General features: G+C 33.2%; 1 protein-coding gene across 3 annotated transcripts; it reads right to left on the minus strand.

Moving 5' to 3' along the window:
• Positions 1–763: 763 nt before the first annotated feature.
• LOC101214527 lies at positions 764–8,236 on the minus strand. Of its 3 annotated transcripts, none has more exons than XM_011658360.2 (3): positions 7,993–8,236; positions 7,583–7,695; positions 764–4,156 (listed from the first exon to the last, which is right to left on the minus strand). In XM_011658360.2, exon 3 carries the CDS (start codon positions 3,979–3,981, stop codon positions 1,159–1,161), a length of 2,823 nt encoding a protein of 940 aa, XP_011656662.1. In that variant the 5' UTR covers positions 3,982–4,156; positions 7,583–7,695; positions 7,993–8,236; the 3' UTR covers positions 764–1,158. The 3 variants fall into 3 exon arrangements, with proteins under 3 accessions (XP_011656662.1, XP_004153904.1, XP_011656663.1); XM_004153856.3 differs by having other exon boundaries at positions 7,578–7,695; XM_011658361.2 differs by lacking the exon at positions 7,583–7,695.
• Between the last annotated feature and the right edge of the window lie 8,581 nt (positions 8,237–16,817).

A 16,817-nucleotide genomic window follows, 5' to 3' on the forward strand; every position in this document is an offset into this window, starting at 1 on the left:
GCATTAACAAATCACAACATTGATGTATGAAACACAAAACTTAAATTCTCACATACTTATTGAAACCATTTTTTTCTTGGGTATAGACAGATGCAAAGGTTAAGTCTAAGGTAAGATTTAAGTCTCAAATTTATAATCTAACTTAAAGTGTGTGTGGATTATTTTTTGAAGTGTTTAAATTTGAAAAAAAAATCATTTTAGAAAAACTTGAGGTGTTTGGTAACTCTTCCAAATGAGTTTTTAAAAATTAGGATTGAAATAATCATTTTTATAAAAAGCTCTAAAACCAAATTTTGAAAAAATAGATTTTTAAACATAATTATACATATAAGAACTTATAAAAAGACCCAACAAAGTCATTATTTAAATTTTAAACTCTATTTTCTTTTAAAATGTATTCTTAAAAAACTTTTCATTCAAAATCATTTTTCTTTCTTTTTTGATAATCAACCCAAGTGTTTATGTAAAAATATGAAGAAAAAATACAAACATTTAAAGATAATAAGATTAGTATGTAGCTCAAAATATTAATATAGACAATTATGGCTTGCAATATAGCTCTCACTTTCACCACACACGAAAACAATACATTTAATTATTTTGATAAAATTATGATAGATAAATGCACATACCTGAGTATTTTCTATCATTCTTTTTTTTTTCTTCTTCGTTTTCCAACATTGTAAAGTCCAAAGCAAATGTGTAATTCGGAAGGGCAAGTGTCCAATAATTCATCGGCAAATATGTATGACAATCCGCAAGGGGAAAAAATGGAAGGTGAAATTGAACATAAAATATGAAGATTTCATTTTGACAAGTGAAGAAATTCATCATATTTTCCTTGGCAAATGGGTCCAGCTACAAACAAAATTCGAAACTTTGTGCACAAACCCAATATTATGAGTTGAGAAACCTCTCTCTTTTCTCCCAAAGCCAGAAACCTTTTGAACTTTTTAGCCTTAAAAAGTGAAAGTAAAACGTAAAATGCTTGGTTCCCATTGTAGATCCAAACCAGCAAAGACTTCTCATGAAAACAAGCTGTGGTTTGCCAAGGCTTCTCCAAAAAACGGTTCAGTTTTCAGATCGGTTCGAGCTATTAGATACAGAGGTATACATTGACAATACTGCCTATGGTATTTATCGTCCTGCCTAGTTGAGTCAACAAAAATAATATACTGGTAAAGCGGCAGGATCAAGTTCCAAGCAGCCTCTCAAGCTACCACCCCGTTCTTCTGTCAACCGAAAAGCAGGTATCTGGTGGGAGAATCGAAGAATTTCGGCATCGGTAATTAACATAGTGAGCGTGGAACCATCATTTTTGGTTTGAGCCTTGAAGACTGAGTTATAACCATCGACGCGTTTCAAGAACATAACTTCTTTTTGTAAATCGTCATCATCTATGACTTCTGCTATATCGTATTCACAATTATCCAAATCCGAACACCTGAGTTCGGGAGTCCAGTTCTTGTATAATGCCCAAACTTCACCAATTCTAGGAGAGATTGAGAAGGCATTATTAGGAGCAGGATCAGTTCTAAGCAGATGTGAAAAGGAGTCAATGGTAGTGCAACGGTGCATAGGAGTCCTCCTTTGAATTGTAAATCTCCCACAAGAAATCGGCATTTGTTTATCGTGCCATTTGACTGTGTCGCTTGGAAGTGTAGAGGACACCAGCCAAGTCAACTTCACTTCGAACGGTTCACGGGTTACTTTCTTGATGAGACCATAGTACCTCGGTAAGGCATCCTCGTCGCTGTACAGTGACCAGACCTGACCAATCCTAAACTTCTCAATAGACTTCTCAAGATCAAAGTTGTGAAATTCAGGATCTGGAATCTCATAAGCCTCACTTGGCGAAGCTACAGCTGCAATACCGTCATCACCCTCAGACCGGAGATTGCTGTTAGTATCAGCAGCAGCTTCATGGGTGCTGGCTTCTCCATTAGAGCCCATCATGGGCAATGTGCTTCGACGAGTATCAGAATCCACCTCTTTTATATGCTCAGGAAGGATGATCTCTGGAAGATTGGGGGGAAGAGCAGCTGGATCCAGTTCAAAAGAACCTCTTGGGACACCCTCTCTTTCATCACCAGTGAGTGGAAACGAAGGAACCCGATGCGAAAATCTAAACAATTCAGCCGCAGGGACTTGAAATGATTTTTCTCCTACCTTGACCATTCGACAAAAGAGACAAGAAAAACCTTTTACCTTAGCTAAGAGTGCTACATCAATACCAGCTTCTTCAGTAAATTCCGACAATATCTCAACAAACTCATACTCATATTGACCATTGGAATCGCACTCACTTTTCTTATCCCAATTCTTGAAGAGAGCCCAAATTTCCCCTTTCCTTGGATAAATCCTGAAACTGTCTTTATGGTAGCCTTTGTCCCATGCAACAGCATGAGAAAACATCGAATCACAATCTGTCATGGTTTCAGTTGCTCCAAACACAAACTCACCGCAAGAAACTGGCATTTCTTTATCAACACATTTTCTTCGGCCATCAACAGATGCTTCTGGCTCTAGCCAAGTGATTTGAACTTTGAATCCAGAAGGAAACACCTTTTTTATCCAAGCATAGAATCTAGGCATAGTATCAATATCATCATACATAGCCCAGATCTGCCCAAGAGTAAAACATTCTCGGTTCCGCAGCTGATCAAAATCATGAAAATCGGGATCAGAACATGAAAGCAAATTAGAGTCAGGATCACCAGCTGACTCCATGCTTCCCTGAGAAACATCCTGATCTGTTGTTTCTTTATGGTTCTCCTTACTTCCCTTGCTTCTCCGTGATAAATCCTCTTCAGAGCAATGATTTTCTGGCTTATTTGTCTTTGTCTGATCATCATCCACAGCAACAGATACTTCCTCAATATCCTCGTCATCTGAAACAATAGATGATTTTCTTCTCCTTGGTCTTTTGTGAGTGATCTCAACGTCGTTGTCATCATCACTTCCATTCTCATTGTAAGAAATCTTCTGCCTTCGTCGACTAGATCTTCTTGGACGGTGGTCTCCAGAGTGTCCAATATCCTTTCTGCTGCTATCATCATCAGTTACACCATTTTCATCTGTATCTAAGCTGCTTTCTGTATCACAACTCTCACTAGATTCAGAAGTTTGCTTCCTTCTTTTCTTACCATTGAACTTTTCTGAAGCAGCAACCGAGGTGTTGCGTTTCCCTCGACGCTTCTCAGACTGAGAGTTTCCCGGGCGTCCCATCTCAGCCCTGTGATTGAAGGAATTCTGCTGCGGAAAAAATGATGTCTGGTTCAAGTTGGACATAGGCTGAGGGTGAGCCCCTTGTAGTTCCATATCATATGCAACAAAGGGCTTCTTGCAATTCTGACAGCAAAGTGATCTATTAACCACTTCTTTATAGTACTGGTACCTTACTGAACAAAATGGACAAACAGTCCAAAAAGTTGAACGATTATGACCGAACCCCGAATGTCCTTGCGGTTGAGGAGGTGGTGGAGGTTGAGGAATGAAGGTTGTAAAGTTGCTTCTGTAATTAGCTTGAACTCCAACATTAAAGGTTGAAGCGGCTCTATGGGGAGGTCGAAATGGTATTGCTGGCTTGCGTCTCATATCATGCATTCGACGTTTCTCATGGTCCAACAGCACTCTCTGAGCTTCACCAACCAACTTGAAAGCAGCTTCTGCACCAATGAATTTGTTTTTATCAGGATGAAGTAGAAGAGCATACTTCCGGTATTGCTTCCTGATTGTCGCCTCATTTGCCGTTTGCTCAATCTGAAGGATGCCATACCAATCCATCTCATTACCAAACAATTTCTTCTCTGCCGCACAATGCACGTCACAAACCATAAGCATTTGTGAAATATACTCTGCATCAGGATTTAACTGTTGCGCCTTGAGAACAAGCTTACGAGCCCCTGTGAAATCTTTGCCTTCCATTTTCTTCTCAGCAATTTCCCTTGCTTTAATGGCTTCATCTTTGTTACAATCCATAACTCATGCAATGATCAACCTCACTTAAATACAGAATATGCAGTGTAAATTAATTTTTACATAACAGCACAGCACTTGTATTATTCTCCTAACTAAGTCACACTGCAACTATGGACAAACCACCTGTACTTCCAAACCATGCCCCAAGCACACGGACCTCAAATCAAGTAGGTTGCTGCAGTTTGAAACGAACTAATTCAGTCAAAACAAATTTCAAGCACATGGAAGAACAGTATATTAAATAAATAATGCCTGGTGAGCAGACAGATTTTCAAATCTTTATAAGCATGCAAACCAATATGAGGCATAAATTACTTTTAGTATTCACCACGTCAACCAAAATTTTGCACCTTTAATTTCTAAAAGGAAGTTATAAGATCATAATGGTAGTCTGACAAGAAAAGATGTAAAACAATTTAAAAAATAATATGAAATTAAAAAAGAGGGGAGAAGATCAAAGCCTCGAGCCATATAAGAGTACAAAAGCCAAAAAGGCTCTTCCAAAAGAAGAAAAATGTAACTACACCAAAGAAAACGATTATAGGACTTCTCCTCGTTAAAGATTTCATTGTTCCTTTCGAGCACAAGCTCTTCAAAAACTAAACAGGAGCACTCAAATAAATCAAGATGTACATAATTGCTCAAGCCACCTATCAGACCAATGAAGCCAATACTAAATGGAGTGGCTCAGAGTCATGTATTGTACATAGGTTGAAGGTAGATTTCAACAATCAAGTTCAAAGATGGCCCCACTTTTCCATCACTCTCTCCAACATTTTCTTTCACCTGGCCATTGTCCTTGAGCTGTTTTGAACCCATTCAAGAAGCTTTGTCCCAACATTTCATATGAGAGATCCTGTAGGAGCGATGACACCACCATTCCAAATGATTCATAATACCCCTTTACACTACTCTCCTATCTCAATGTGAATAACCTTTCAACGGGCTCATCATGGAGATCCATTGAGATGATGAAGGAGTTTCTAATCCACCATTTAGGGAGCAGGGTCGGTTCTTGTGGTTAGCTAGGGTGTGCATTATAATGGGATACATGGGAAAAGACAAACAATAGTGTTAAGAGATTTGGAAAGGGACCAAAGTGATGAGTGGTCTCAAACTAGATTTCATGTTTCTCTTTGAGCTTCGATTACAAAATTTTAATTTTAATCATTCAATAGGTTTTGCAGAATTGGAGGCCCTTTCTTTAAAGGTTTTTTCTTTTGTGGGCTGGTTTTTTGGTGCCCCGTGTTTTTCATTTTAATTTCAATAGAGGGTCGTCATTTGTCAAAAAAATGACTTTAAATACAAGATACCTTATCATGACATTGCCAATGCCTTACCAGAGAAATTTTTTAATAACTAATAAGAAAAACAAATGTTCATTAAGAGAAAAGAAAACTAACAAAAAACAAACAACAAGAGAGAGTGGGCTACAAAATAGGACTCCAAGTCAAAAGAATAACACTTACCTGATGATTACAAAAAGATATTTCTCCTCCCCAACCTCTCTACACTAAAAATTTCTATTATCTCTTAATCCAGGCAAAGGAAAAGGCAAACTTTGCCATGACTAACCTCATCGAGCATAGCCCTAGCATCTTTGTTACAACCACCATAGAAACTCTAAAAGATTTCAATAGGAGACCAAATTGATTGAGTTGGGCAAACTAACAACTCAAAATAATATGGTCAATATCTTATGGCATTCATCAACAAATGATGCACCATTATAACCTTAAAGAGAAAAAAAAGTGTTAGTGTGTGCAATGTAAGGTATTAACTTACCCAGAACGAAATGGTGAACAAAGAGATTGATCTTCTTGGAAATTTTAACCTTCTAGTGCGAGAAAAATAATTAATAATCAAGAAGAAATGAGGAGGCACATAAGAGGTGGAAAATATAATGGCAAGAAAAAACTTGAGAAGGGCTATGGTCCATGCATGAACTGAAGTCCCCCTCCCTTGCAAATGTGGGAATCCCTTAACAACAAAAGTAACATTGAAACCTCGGACAACTACCATTCAGAGTTGCGTCTGACAATCTGTTTCCACGTGGATATCCTCCTCATGGTTCTCACACATAGTCTCTCTCTTTTCTCTACCTTTCTCATTTCTATAGCTCACTTCTTTGTCATTTTCAGGGTTTAATTTCTAATCTTCAATCTCCAATGTTCCTCTGTGGCACACCACTCTAGATTCATATCTTCTCAACATTTTAGTTTCATATCTTCCATTGTTGATATGGGTGTCTCAACTTAACTCTCCAAATCTCTCTTTGTTGTGAACTCTTCAACATTTGCATTTCGTGTCTATGTTCGGCATTCCGTGTCCTCATTATCTCCTCAATGTTGCAAATCTACGTCAATTGCTCAGTATCTCTTTTTTGCACCTTCATTCCTGTTCATTTAGTCATCCCTGTTTCATGTTTGATTTATCAAAATTTTAGCAACCTGACAACCCAATCTGAACATATAATGCTTGGTTTGGGTGGGATTGGATGTTAGAATCCTAAAGCGAACATCATGCAATTTCAGGTTCGTCCATAAAATGCTTTCAACCCAACCCAACTCAACCCGTTTATATCCCTAGCTCCTCCCTTATTCGACTCACTTGATGCACCTGCTTTGTCTTCCAATGTTGACTCCAATGTCTTATTTCCATTGCTCTCAAGAAGAGGGCAAACAATTCTACTCCCATCCTAGTCCTCTTATCAAATTTGGCCATTTCCACAAATGAGCCATCCCTTCCAATAACACACAATCTTCTGTGTCATGCCTGGTATTTTCTAAACTTCGTTTGCCACTACACACTTTCATGTACATATACTCCTTTTTATTAACAACTTCCTTTTCCATTGGCATGCCTAGGGACATACCTGGTACTTTTTACACCAATTGAATTCAACAAGGGGAGGAACGTTTTTTTTCCATACACTACTTAAGAAACAATTTTATTGTTCTTGTGAAATTACAAAAAAAAAAAAAAAGGAAAGACCCCCACTCCAAAGGATTCATAAGAATACCAATCAGAGAGAAACTGAATGGGGATTTGAAACTAAGACCTTCTAAGTCATGCTTGATTAGTAAGGTAGACATCAATGAAAAGCTTTGTTTCCGTTTCAAAAAAAAAGGTGGATAGATGGATACAAGTATACAACTCCTTCTATTGGGACCATTGCTACATAACTAGTAATGTGTATAGGTAGAGGTTGATCCTCTCCAAAACCGAGTTCAAAATAGTATGCCCAACTCTTATAAAAGAAAAATCTTAAGAGTTCCCTACTAAACAAATGTAGTGGGGTTAGTCAACCATCCATAAAATTAGTTGAGATTAGTTGAGATTCGCACAAGGTGGAGGTGCAAACACAAACACCTTGTGTGTTTCAAGAAATCTAATGTGCTAGTTCCATAGCATTTGAAAAATGAAAAAAATTACCATAAAAAATTACAAAATTAAATGCAGACTGCTGGAAGGTATGAGGTCTGCTATCAAGAGTTGGACGTTGAGTAAATACACATTCATTCCATTTCCCACAATCCATTTTACAAAAACCAACCATCAATCCAGTAGTGTTAAAAAGTAATGCATGGAACCACCTTACAGTTCTACGCTCTTGATATGGTGACCAAACGCAATATACACTTTTGCCCCTTCATCGCAAAATCCGTCAACGGTTGCAAATTCAACTTCGGCTTCGATTATCAGATTTCAGAACTTCACCAAAAAAAAAAATTACTAAAGAGCTGATGAGACTCTGAGCAAGCCCAAAGCAGTAAAACCCTAACTGAGCCCAAATTAGGTAAAACCCACGTTTAAGAAACAAATAAACTTCAAAACGCCATTGAATTCATTTAAGTCAAAGTAAAAGCCCAGACAGAACATAACATCAAAATCAAAAAGAAGTTTAGAACGACGATTTGGTGGTGGGAATCAAACAAAACCCCCAAACATGTTCATACATAGAAATTTAAAGGAAGAAGAAAAATAACATAAAATAAAAATTGTACTTACTAGTGCTTTTTTGTCAGTTGAAGAGCAACAAAGACACAGAGTTGAAGAAGAAGAAAAGATTGAGAGGAACAGGAAGTTGGGGCATCGGAAGAAAATCAAAAGGATTTTTGCAGTGAACGAATTTCTGTGGTGAATTTTTGAAAATTGTCAATGTAATAACGTTTAAAGTGAGGGTTCTTCGCCTGAGAGATTCGATGCAAATTCTACGGTATCGATTGCTTGCATTCGCGATTCTTCTCTGTCTATGCCCGCTGATTAAAAGAAAATAAATGATTATTTCGGAAATGAAATTACCAGAGCATCCTTTGTCACTGTGTTAAACTACAATTTTGGGATTTAAAAAACAACCTTAAAGGTTGCACTATATTTCAATATTATCCTTTGTTGTTATTTTTTTTCACTTTTTAAAAAATATAGCAAACCTTAAATAGTTGTAGAACAATTTTGAAATCCACAAAATTCGTCCGTAAACACGTTTAGATCTAATGGTTTAGAATCATGTACGTTTAAAATTGTACTCTTTTTATTGTCTATCCAAGTCTACTTTTTTTTTTGTTGCCAAGTCTAAGCCACTTTTCACACTATCTTCAATAACTAAATAACTATTTCAAAAAAATGACAATTTTAAAAATAGTAAAATAAATTAAAATATTTAAAAGTTATAGCAAAATTTTAAATTTTATCTCGGATAGTCTTCCATTACTATGAGTGATATAATTTACTATAAGTTGTAAATATTTTGTAAAACTTGTTATTTTTAAAAAATTTCGAAAAGAATACATGTTTTATATTTATATTTGGTAACAAAAATTTGGAAAGGAAAAATGATGGAAGGAAGGCAAACCTATGACTTTTTTTATTTGGTTATAGGTAGATATTTTGGTATTTTATTATATTTATTAAAATTTCTTATTCCTTTCACAAACTCAAAATTATATAATTTGAATTACTTTGATAATCAATGTTTTGACGATAACAAACCTGATTATTTATTTTTTGTCCTGTGTTTGGAATACATGACTTTGGAGAATTATATGAGTAGTGCATGTTTGAATTGTGTTTTTTAGAAAAATAAAACTATTTGACTTTTAGGAGGATTTTATATTTGGTTTTCTACTATCTTAATTGCTGTTCATTTTTCATTTTATCATTAGGGGTGTTCAACGGTTCAGTTCAGTTCGGTTCAAGCTAAAATTGCACTGGACCACAAAATGAAAAAATATATATATATAATACGAAACCGAAGCACTTTTGTGTCAAACCGAATAAAAATCAAACTTCATATGGATTTGATTTCAATTCAATTTAAATTATGTAGAATTTCGGGCCACTAAAGCATCGAGTTAAAAAAAAAATTCTCTTTCTATTTTAGATCTAAGTGAAACTCGAGTCAACTTATTTAACTGAATTTAAGAAACAAAACATTTATGAATATTTCTTTAAATTTTTTTAAAAGAAGCGGTTTGGTTTGATTTTAAAATCGGTTTAAAACATTAAACTGAATCAAACCACATGAGAAGCGGTTTTAACATAACACATATCATATACAATCGGTTTCAATTCAGTTCAATTTGGATTGTTAAATCGGTTCGTTTTTCAAATATTTTATGAACACCCCTGTTTATCATAACAATATTTTGAATGTTGGTTTTTATAAATATAATAATTAAGACCTTTGTAACAAAAAAAACTCTTTAAAATGCATTTTTTTTTTAAATAAATATTTTAGGTTTCTCCTTTCTTTTCATTGTATTTATTCTCCTATTCTTTGAGCAATTTGTTCTTTTTTTATTTTCTTTTGGTGCAATTTTTTTTTCAAAACACTTATTTGGGTGTACCAAATATACAATATATATTTTTTTCAAACAGTTTTTTGGTTATTTAAATTGTGTGAAAAAAAATCTAAAAGATCATGTACAAGAAAAACAACAAAATATAAATGATAATGTACCAAATAATCTTTAAAAAAATTCCTTTAGATTTGGTTGCTCAAATTTAAACGATCAAATCAAAATGTCAAATCTAAACGTGAAAAAAACAGTCAATTGTGTAAGAAATGATGTTTTAAAATTCAATTTAGATTTTGTTGTCCAAATTTAAACAATCAAATAACAAATATAAACCATCATTTTCCAATAAATCTTGGATTTTTTTTGTTGTCCAAATTTAAACAATCAAATAACAAATATAAACCATCATTTTCCAATAAATCTTGGATTTTTTTTTTCGAGATTTGACAACTCAAATTTAAATGATCAATATACATAAAATTGTTAAAAGTACGGTTTAAATTTTGATTTGATCGTTTAGATTTGGTCAAATAATAGCAAATCTAAACGATCATTTTTCAAATCAGGATGCATATGCGAATTAATCGGTGCATTTTTTTAATTTTCTGTTGTGGGTATGTATGCTTTTTTTTCATTTTTTTAAATTGTTCTGTACAATATAAATATTTTTTCGCTTTGTTTTGTTTGTTAAAATACTTATATTTTAAATACGAATTGTTTGTTTACTTCTTTTTATTATTGATGATTTTTATTTTGCCATGGATATGACATTCTTATTTTTCGTTCAATAAAAGAATTGATGAAAAGCGTTAGAAGTGACATCGAAAAAATAGATCAATTTTACTATCTATGCATATAAATCAATATACATTAATACCTAATTAAGTTAAATTAGGGTTTAAAATAAATCGCACGTTCGTTTCTTTTTCAATCCTCGCGATCTCCTCACGAACACAAACATGAGACCACCGCTAGAGTTCTTGCTATTCTCTCAAACTTATAACTAGGTTGTAGAACCCGATAAGTGAATGAAGTGGAAAGGAAGGTGAAAAACTTTTTGCAAAAATGAAATCGAATAATTTCAAAAATCATACAAATAAATAAATAAATATTAAAAAACTATATTGCAAAAGGCATAAAAAAAAAGATTTGATTAACAACTCACATTCCACGCCTTCTTAGCAGCCTAAGTGTTTTGATTCCATGTATGCACTTGTTCCATTTAGTGTTTGATTATCATAAATTTAGACGAAGGGTAGGCATCTGACCATAAGTCAAAACTCACAATTTTTATCTTTTACCATTTTGTTTTTTTTGATTAATTCCAAACTTTCGAGTATGAATCCATATTATTTTTTCCAAAATTCAAATTACATTTGAATACAAAATTGGTCAAAGTTTGACTTTTCAAAGTCAAAAGTCAACATTTTGATTTGTTTTTAACTTTGATTATTTCCATAATCTTCTAGCTTAATAAATGACGCTTGTATCGTATACATTTGTCAGTTTATTTTATTTTTGTCTAATTCGAACTATTCAACATATTGTTATAAGTTAATACCGTATGAACAATGGATTTATAAATCATGGGCTTCGACAATCTGTGATTAACTGAAATTCTTTTAGATCAAGCTAATTAACATTTGTTAAATAAAGTATCGTAGTTGCACTTCTCTCACTATAGATATATTTATGTCTATCTGATATGACCACAATCAGTAAGTTAATAATCTACAGGTTGTTGGTAACATCAATTGGGTCAAAATATCGAGACTACATGCATCTTGCTCCTTAACCTTAAGTCATAACGGTCCACTATTAAATAAATGGTTTAAGGTCCAACTTTATAAACCGAATTCCTCCCAGGGCAATAAAATAATAGAGCCCTTGTTCAATCTTGTATTCAGTACTTAAAGAAACAATCCATCTATTAACTCTAACCCTCTATATACAAACATTTTAAAAAAAAATTAAAACACACATGTTTTTATTTTAACAAATTTTTTTATCGGAAGTGTTTAAATAAAAATGAAAATTTAAAAACATTTTTATAAGTGATCCCAAATACTCTTACATTACTTATAATAATGTTGTGATGTTTTTAAAAATAATTTTATATAGAGTATTTTTCTAAATGGTCATTATTAGTAGGTTATATTTTTTAAATCATATATATATTAATTTTTCTTCGTTTTAGGGATAATGCTAGTGTGTGTGTGTATATATATATATTTAAGCATATTTATGTAGACTACATGTCTAGAAATCCTATTTTAGTTTAATAACAAAATTATTATTTGTTCGTTACTTTATTTAATTGACTCTAAAACCTATTGTTATCTTTCAGTTTTTTTTTTTTTTTTTAAATAGTGCCAAATAAAAATTCAAATTCAAATTTTTTAAATAGACACACAAGTATTCTAAAAAAAACTTAATAAGGGAATTGAAAAAAAAAGGTAATGCCAACGAAAGATTTATATTTTAGGACAAAATTAAATGTTGTAAACTATTTTTTTTAATAGTCTTTTTATTATTAAAAAACCCTAATTCACTCAATATTTACTTTTAATTATTTTTAACTTTAAGTTATTAAAATAATTAAAAAAATATTAGTAAACTAATTAGATTAAAATGAGGGGAAAACGAAACTATTTACACAGTATAACCTAAAATTTAAATGGATAAGAGGGGTTTACAAAATTTAGCAAAATATTTTTAAAAATATTCCTTCAAATCATTGCTTTAAAAATTAGCCAAGGATAAAACTCATTACACTTATTTAAAATAGTTTATCCCAATTACCCTTAAAACTATAACTATAGTGCAGGAACCTCCAATATCAACAATTAAACGGTAGCTAGGGGATTTTAAAATATAGCAAAAAAAAAAAAACTTTGAAACTATTTGAGAAAAAAACAACAAAATTCACTTTTAACTCTCTATAGTATATTTAAGTTTTTTTTTCATGGCATATGTTTTCATATTAAACGTAATAAAAATTCAAAATATTTATGACTTCTGTAGCAAAATAAAAAAAGTTCATAACCAATCATTTTTTCATAAGTTTCATACATGTCATTGCAATTTATTAATCTTTGAGTCACATTGTTGCAACTAAGGTTCAAGATTGAATAACTAAAGACATAAATATTTAATTCCATGGCATATCAATGTAATTAAAACACAATATCGAATAATTAAAGATAGAAGTTTTTCATAATAGGGCATCTTGGAGTAATATATGCTGAATGAAATAAATGCATAATTTTTTTATCCCAAGCTGCAATCAAGACTCGATATCAAATAACTAAAGGCAAAAGTAAATGAAGAATTATTTCATCTCGGAGCATAGTATGTATGAGATATTGAATCAAAATCTACGCGACTGTATTAGCACGTGTGATCGATTTATGACGTGTTGATGGAGCTAATTTTGATAAACATTAAGCTTGGGAATTTTTTTTTCATTTTCAATATTTTCTATATAATCTAAATATTTTGTCTTCTGTTATATTATTTAAAAAACACTTCAATATTTGCTATCGAGAATAATTTCCTAACTAATATATATTTTTTATTTATTATTGAAATGAATATATATTTTAGATAACTTTTAAAACAACAAAATAAACTAAAATATTGAGTGTACCAAAATTTTGGATTGTATACTGTCTATCAATATGTAAAATTATGAGCAGATAGACTTCTATACTGTATTAATACTGTGTATCTATCTTTGTCTAATATGACATTTTTTTTGTTACTATTTTTTTTGACAATTTTCTTATTTTTTTTGATTTTATTTTGTCTTAATCACGGCACACGTCACTTTTCATATGAAAGGCAAATTCCTTATGAAACCGCCATTGAATTCATAATTTCAATACTCGCTTTTCTTTTCCCGCCCACCAATTCGTTCTTCAGTTATTCCTTCCACGATTCACGCCCATTCGCCAGCTTTCTATCTCGTTAAACTCGAATCACTATTCATGAAGATTTTCATTATTCATCTTCTATCGCTTCTGTTTATTCGAATCACAATTTGTAGAGTGTTTCACTCTTCTTCTTTCTTTAAACGCTCTAATTTGAACCTTGGAATAGCGAACGGAGCCAATGTTAAGCGAGTATCACATCTCCGGCAGTTTCATTGCGGAGGAAATTTATCGGTAGCGATTTTTTAGCTTCATTTCAAGTCTATCCGCAAATTTCTCTGTTGTACTCTGCTAATAGTGCAGCCAATGCCGGCTGTAGTTTCATATTGTAAACTGCTGCATCTGTTTAATCTCTGACTAGTTGAACTTTTGATTTTGGATTGTATCGAAGCTGATATTTGAACGGGATTAAGGTTTCTGCGTGAACAGGTGTGCTTCGCGAACTAGCTGTATGCTTATCCTTCACTGATCGCTGTTTAGGTTCTTGATCCCATAGATAACTAGATTGAGCTTAATATTGTTTACTTCTAAGATTTTCTGTTTTACATTTTCTGCTGCTGGATCATCTAGAAGCTCATGCTCGACCGAAGTAGCTTAGAATTATTCATTTTCTTCAACTCAGGCTTCTTAATATCTTTCCAGGATATGTTAGGTAACTCCGAGTTTTGCTTTCCGCTGATTCCCCTGCTCAACCAGAAAGGGGATTTCTCGTCAAATATAATCGTGCTTGGTCCTATTGGAGTACTTCAATTGAGGATTCAGGCATACGACGTCAGGTACTTTTTTTCAATTCTTCTCCGCTTCCCGACAAAAATAATTTGATATTTCCGTTAAGCAGAAAAATATGATACTGAATTATCTGCTCTATTCTACTATCAATTAGTTAGATGTGTGTGATGGACGTTCTTGATCAAATTATCAAACAAAACTTATTTGAGAAGAAAAAATTCACTTGTCTTGAAAACTCTTCAAGAAACCATAAACTTGGTTCTCGCTTTTTGTTTGAACTCTGTGTGTCTTTCTTTTCATTTCCACCTATTTGCTTCAAATACACCATAGATAATCCTATAGGATTCCCGTGGAACAATCTAGAATCTCATAATAAATAGCAGCAAAGAGGAGAAAACCTTACCCTTTGAGCTTCGATCAGTGATCTTCTCGAGGTCCAATCTTCAAGATCCATTCCTTCCACCGATTTTGTTTGCTGTAGCACTGATTGTTTGTTAGAATATATAGCTATAAATTGTCAGTTTCTCCTAGATCTTTATAGGCGAGGATTTTGGACAATCTACGGTTCTATATTAGTTTAATTGTTTCTTGCCTGGTCTCCATGTGTCCGTCTTCGTTTCTGAGTTATTGATTTTGTATTTTGCTTATTTAAGAGTTGTTATCCCTTGAACATTTTATTTTCGTTATATCAACAAGAATTTGTTTCTTGTTAAAAGGAAAAGAAAATCTCAATCCTGCGAATCCATACATTAAAGTCCAATGGGCTTACTATGTTAATAGGAATGATATTAGAGGAATATTAAGGCCGTGTTAGTAATTGGTTAGTAGTTTATTTGGGAAGTTTGGTTATAAATACAATGAGTAGGGATGGGAAAGATAGACAACATTTTGGTGAGTGAATTAGTGCTTAGAGAATGCTTTCAAGAATGAGAGGGTCCAACTACCTTGAACACTTGTTTATCTTGTTTTTCGTTACCTTTTATATTTCACTACATTCGAGTTCTATCACACGTCTAAACAATATTTGACACTAGCGAAACAACAGATGGAATGTTTAAAGTGAAACCAAAACGTTTAATGGATATTCACATTGGATGGTTTTGCTAGAGTCCAATCGAGAGGCAACATACAGTGGATCTAATCTTGACTCCTGGTCGTGATATTGCCAAATAGAGAAGTTTTCCAGCTAAATGCTGTATGAACTATGAAGAAGCACACTGAGACCATAACCATCAAAGAACTTTAGTGAATATAAGGATCCGACGAGAGAGGGCTTATGGCCCCAAAATATCATAAATCCGAATCAAATAGTTGAAGAGTCTAGAAAGTTATATACCTCTAGAGATCAAATCTCCAGACCAAGGAAAGTTTAAACTACCAAGATCCTCAAGCCTAAGCTGGCCATTAAGCAATGTTAGGCTTATAAATTGTTTAAAACCAGAAACAGACAGCACAAAAGAAAAGGAAATTTAGAGAACCAATAATCATTTTTTGGAGTCTAAATTTAAATCATAGATGGATTTCTGAACGTTAGAAACCAAGGGATGCCCCTCATGACATCATATAGGAAAACTTTCGGAGATGTATAATTTATTCTCTCTATCTAGAAGGTAGGAAGAAGTATAATTACTCGCGAGTCTTAATGTAGTTGCAAAGGATTTCTATTTTGTGATGTTCTTCCCTGTTTGATTATGTGCAGGCTTTTTCTTTGCTTATGACTAGGAGCGTAACCTTGTAGTTTGTAGCATATAATATTTGTCATGAGTGGAACTTATAGTAAGGAAAACCACGATGAGTACATATTGGTCTCTCCCTTTTTTGCCCCTTAATAGAGCCTTGAAATTACTTTTCTTTGGTGTCTTAAGATTTTATATAAAAGGTCGTGGAATCACGCCGTTGGAGACTAATTCATGTTCCTTTGATGGTGCTCTCGAGAAACAGCAATATTAATAGAACAGATTAGATCCATTAACAAAATTTGAGCTCTAACTCGTTGAAAGAGTATCAAGCCCACATGGACAAAGCATTCTACCTACTTTCAATCTTTTTTACATCTTTCCTTCTTTCTATTCAAATACTTTAAATTTGTTATTTAGTACTTCGAACTTTAGAGAAGTGTGCTATATAAACTCTCTCATTTACCTAATTTTACTAGCGCTTTTCGTTTTGTAGTCTAAATTTTTTTTAATAACAAACAATTAATGAACCACATAATACCTTCATACAAAGGGCTTGCCACTGGATCCCATCCAAAGTTTGACTCATTGAGTTCTACAAAGTCAAAACCATGAATTCCGTCCCAATGTTGAAGATTATGCTCGATGCCCAAATGCCAGCCAACTTCTTGGCACTTCCAATTTCTCATCACCGAACA

Source organism: Cucumis sativus, chromosome 6 (assembly GCF_000004075.3).
Source record: "Cucumis sativus cultivar 9930 chromosome 6, Cucumber_9930_V3, whole genome shotgun sequence".
Classification (NCBI taxonomy): Eukaryota; Viridiplantae; Streptophyta; class Magnoliopsida; order Cucurbitales; family Cucurbitaceae; genus Cucumis; species Cucumis sativus.

Excerpts from the sequence above, each read along its gene's own strand:
- LOC101214527 (XM_011658361.2), bottom strand. The coding sequence starts at position 3,981 with ATGGATTGTAACAAAGATGAAGCCATTAAAGCAAGGGAAATTGCTGAG.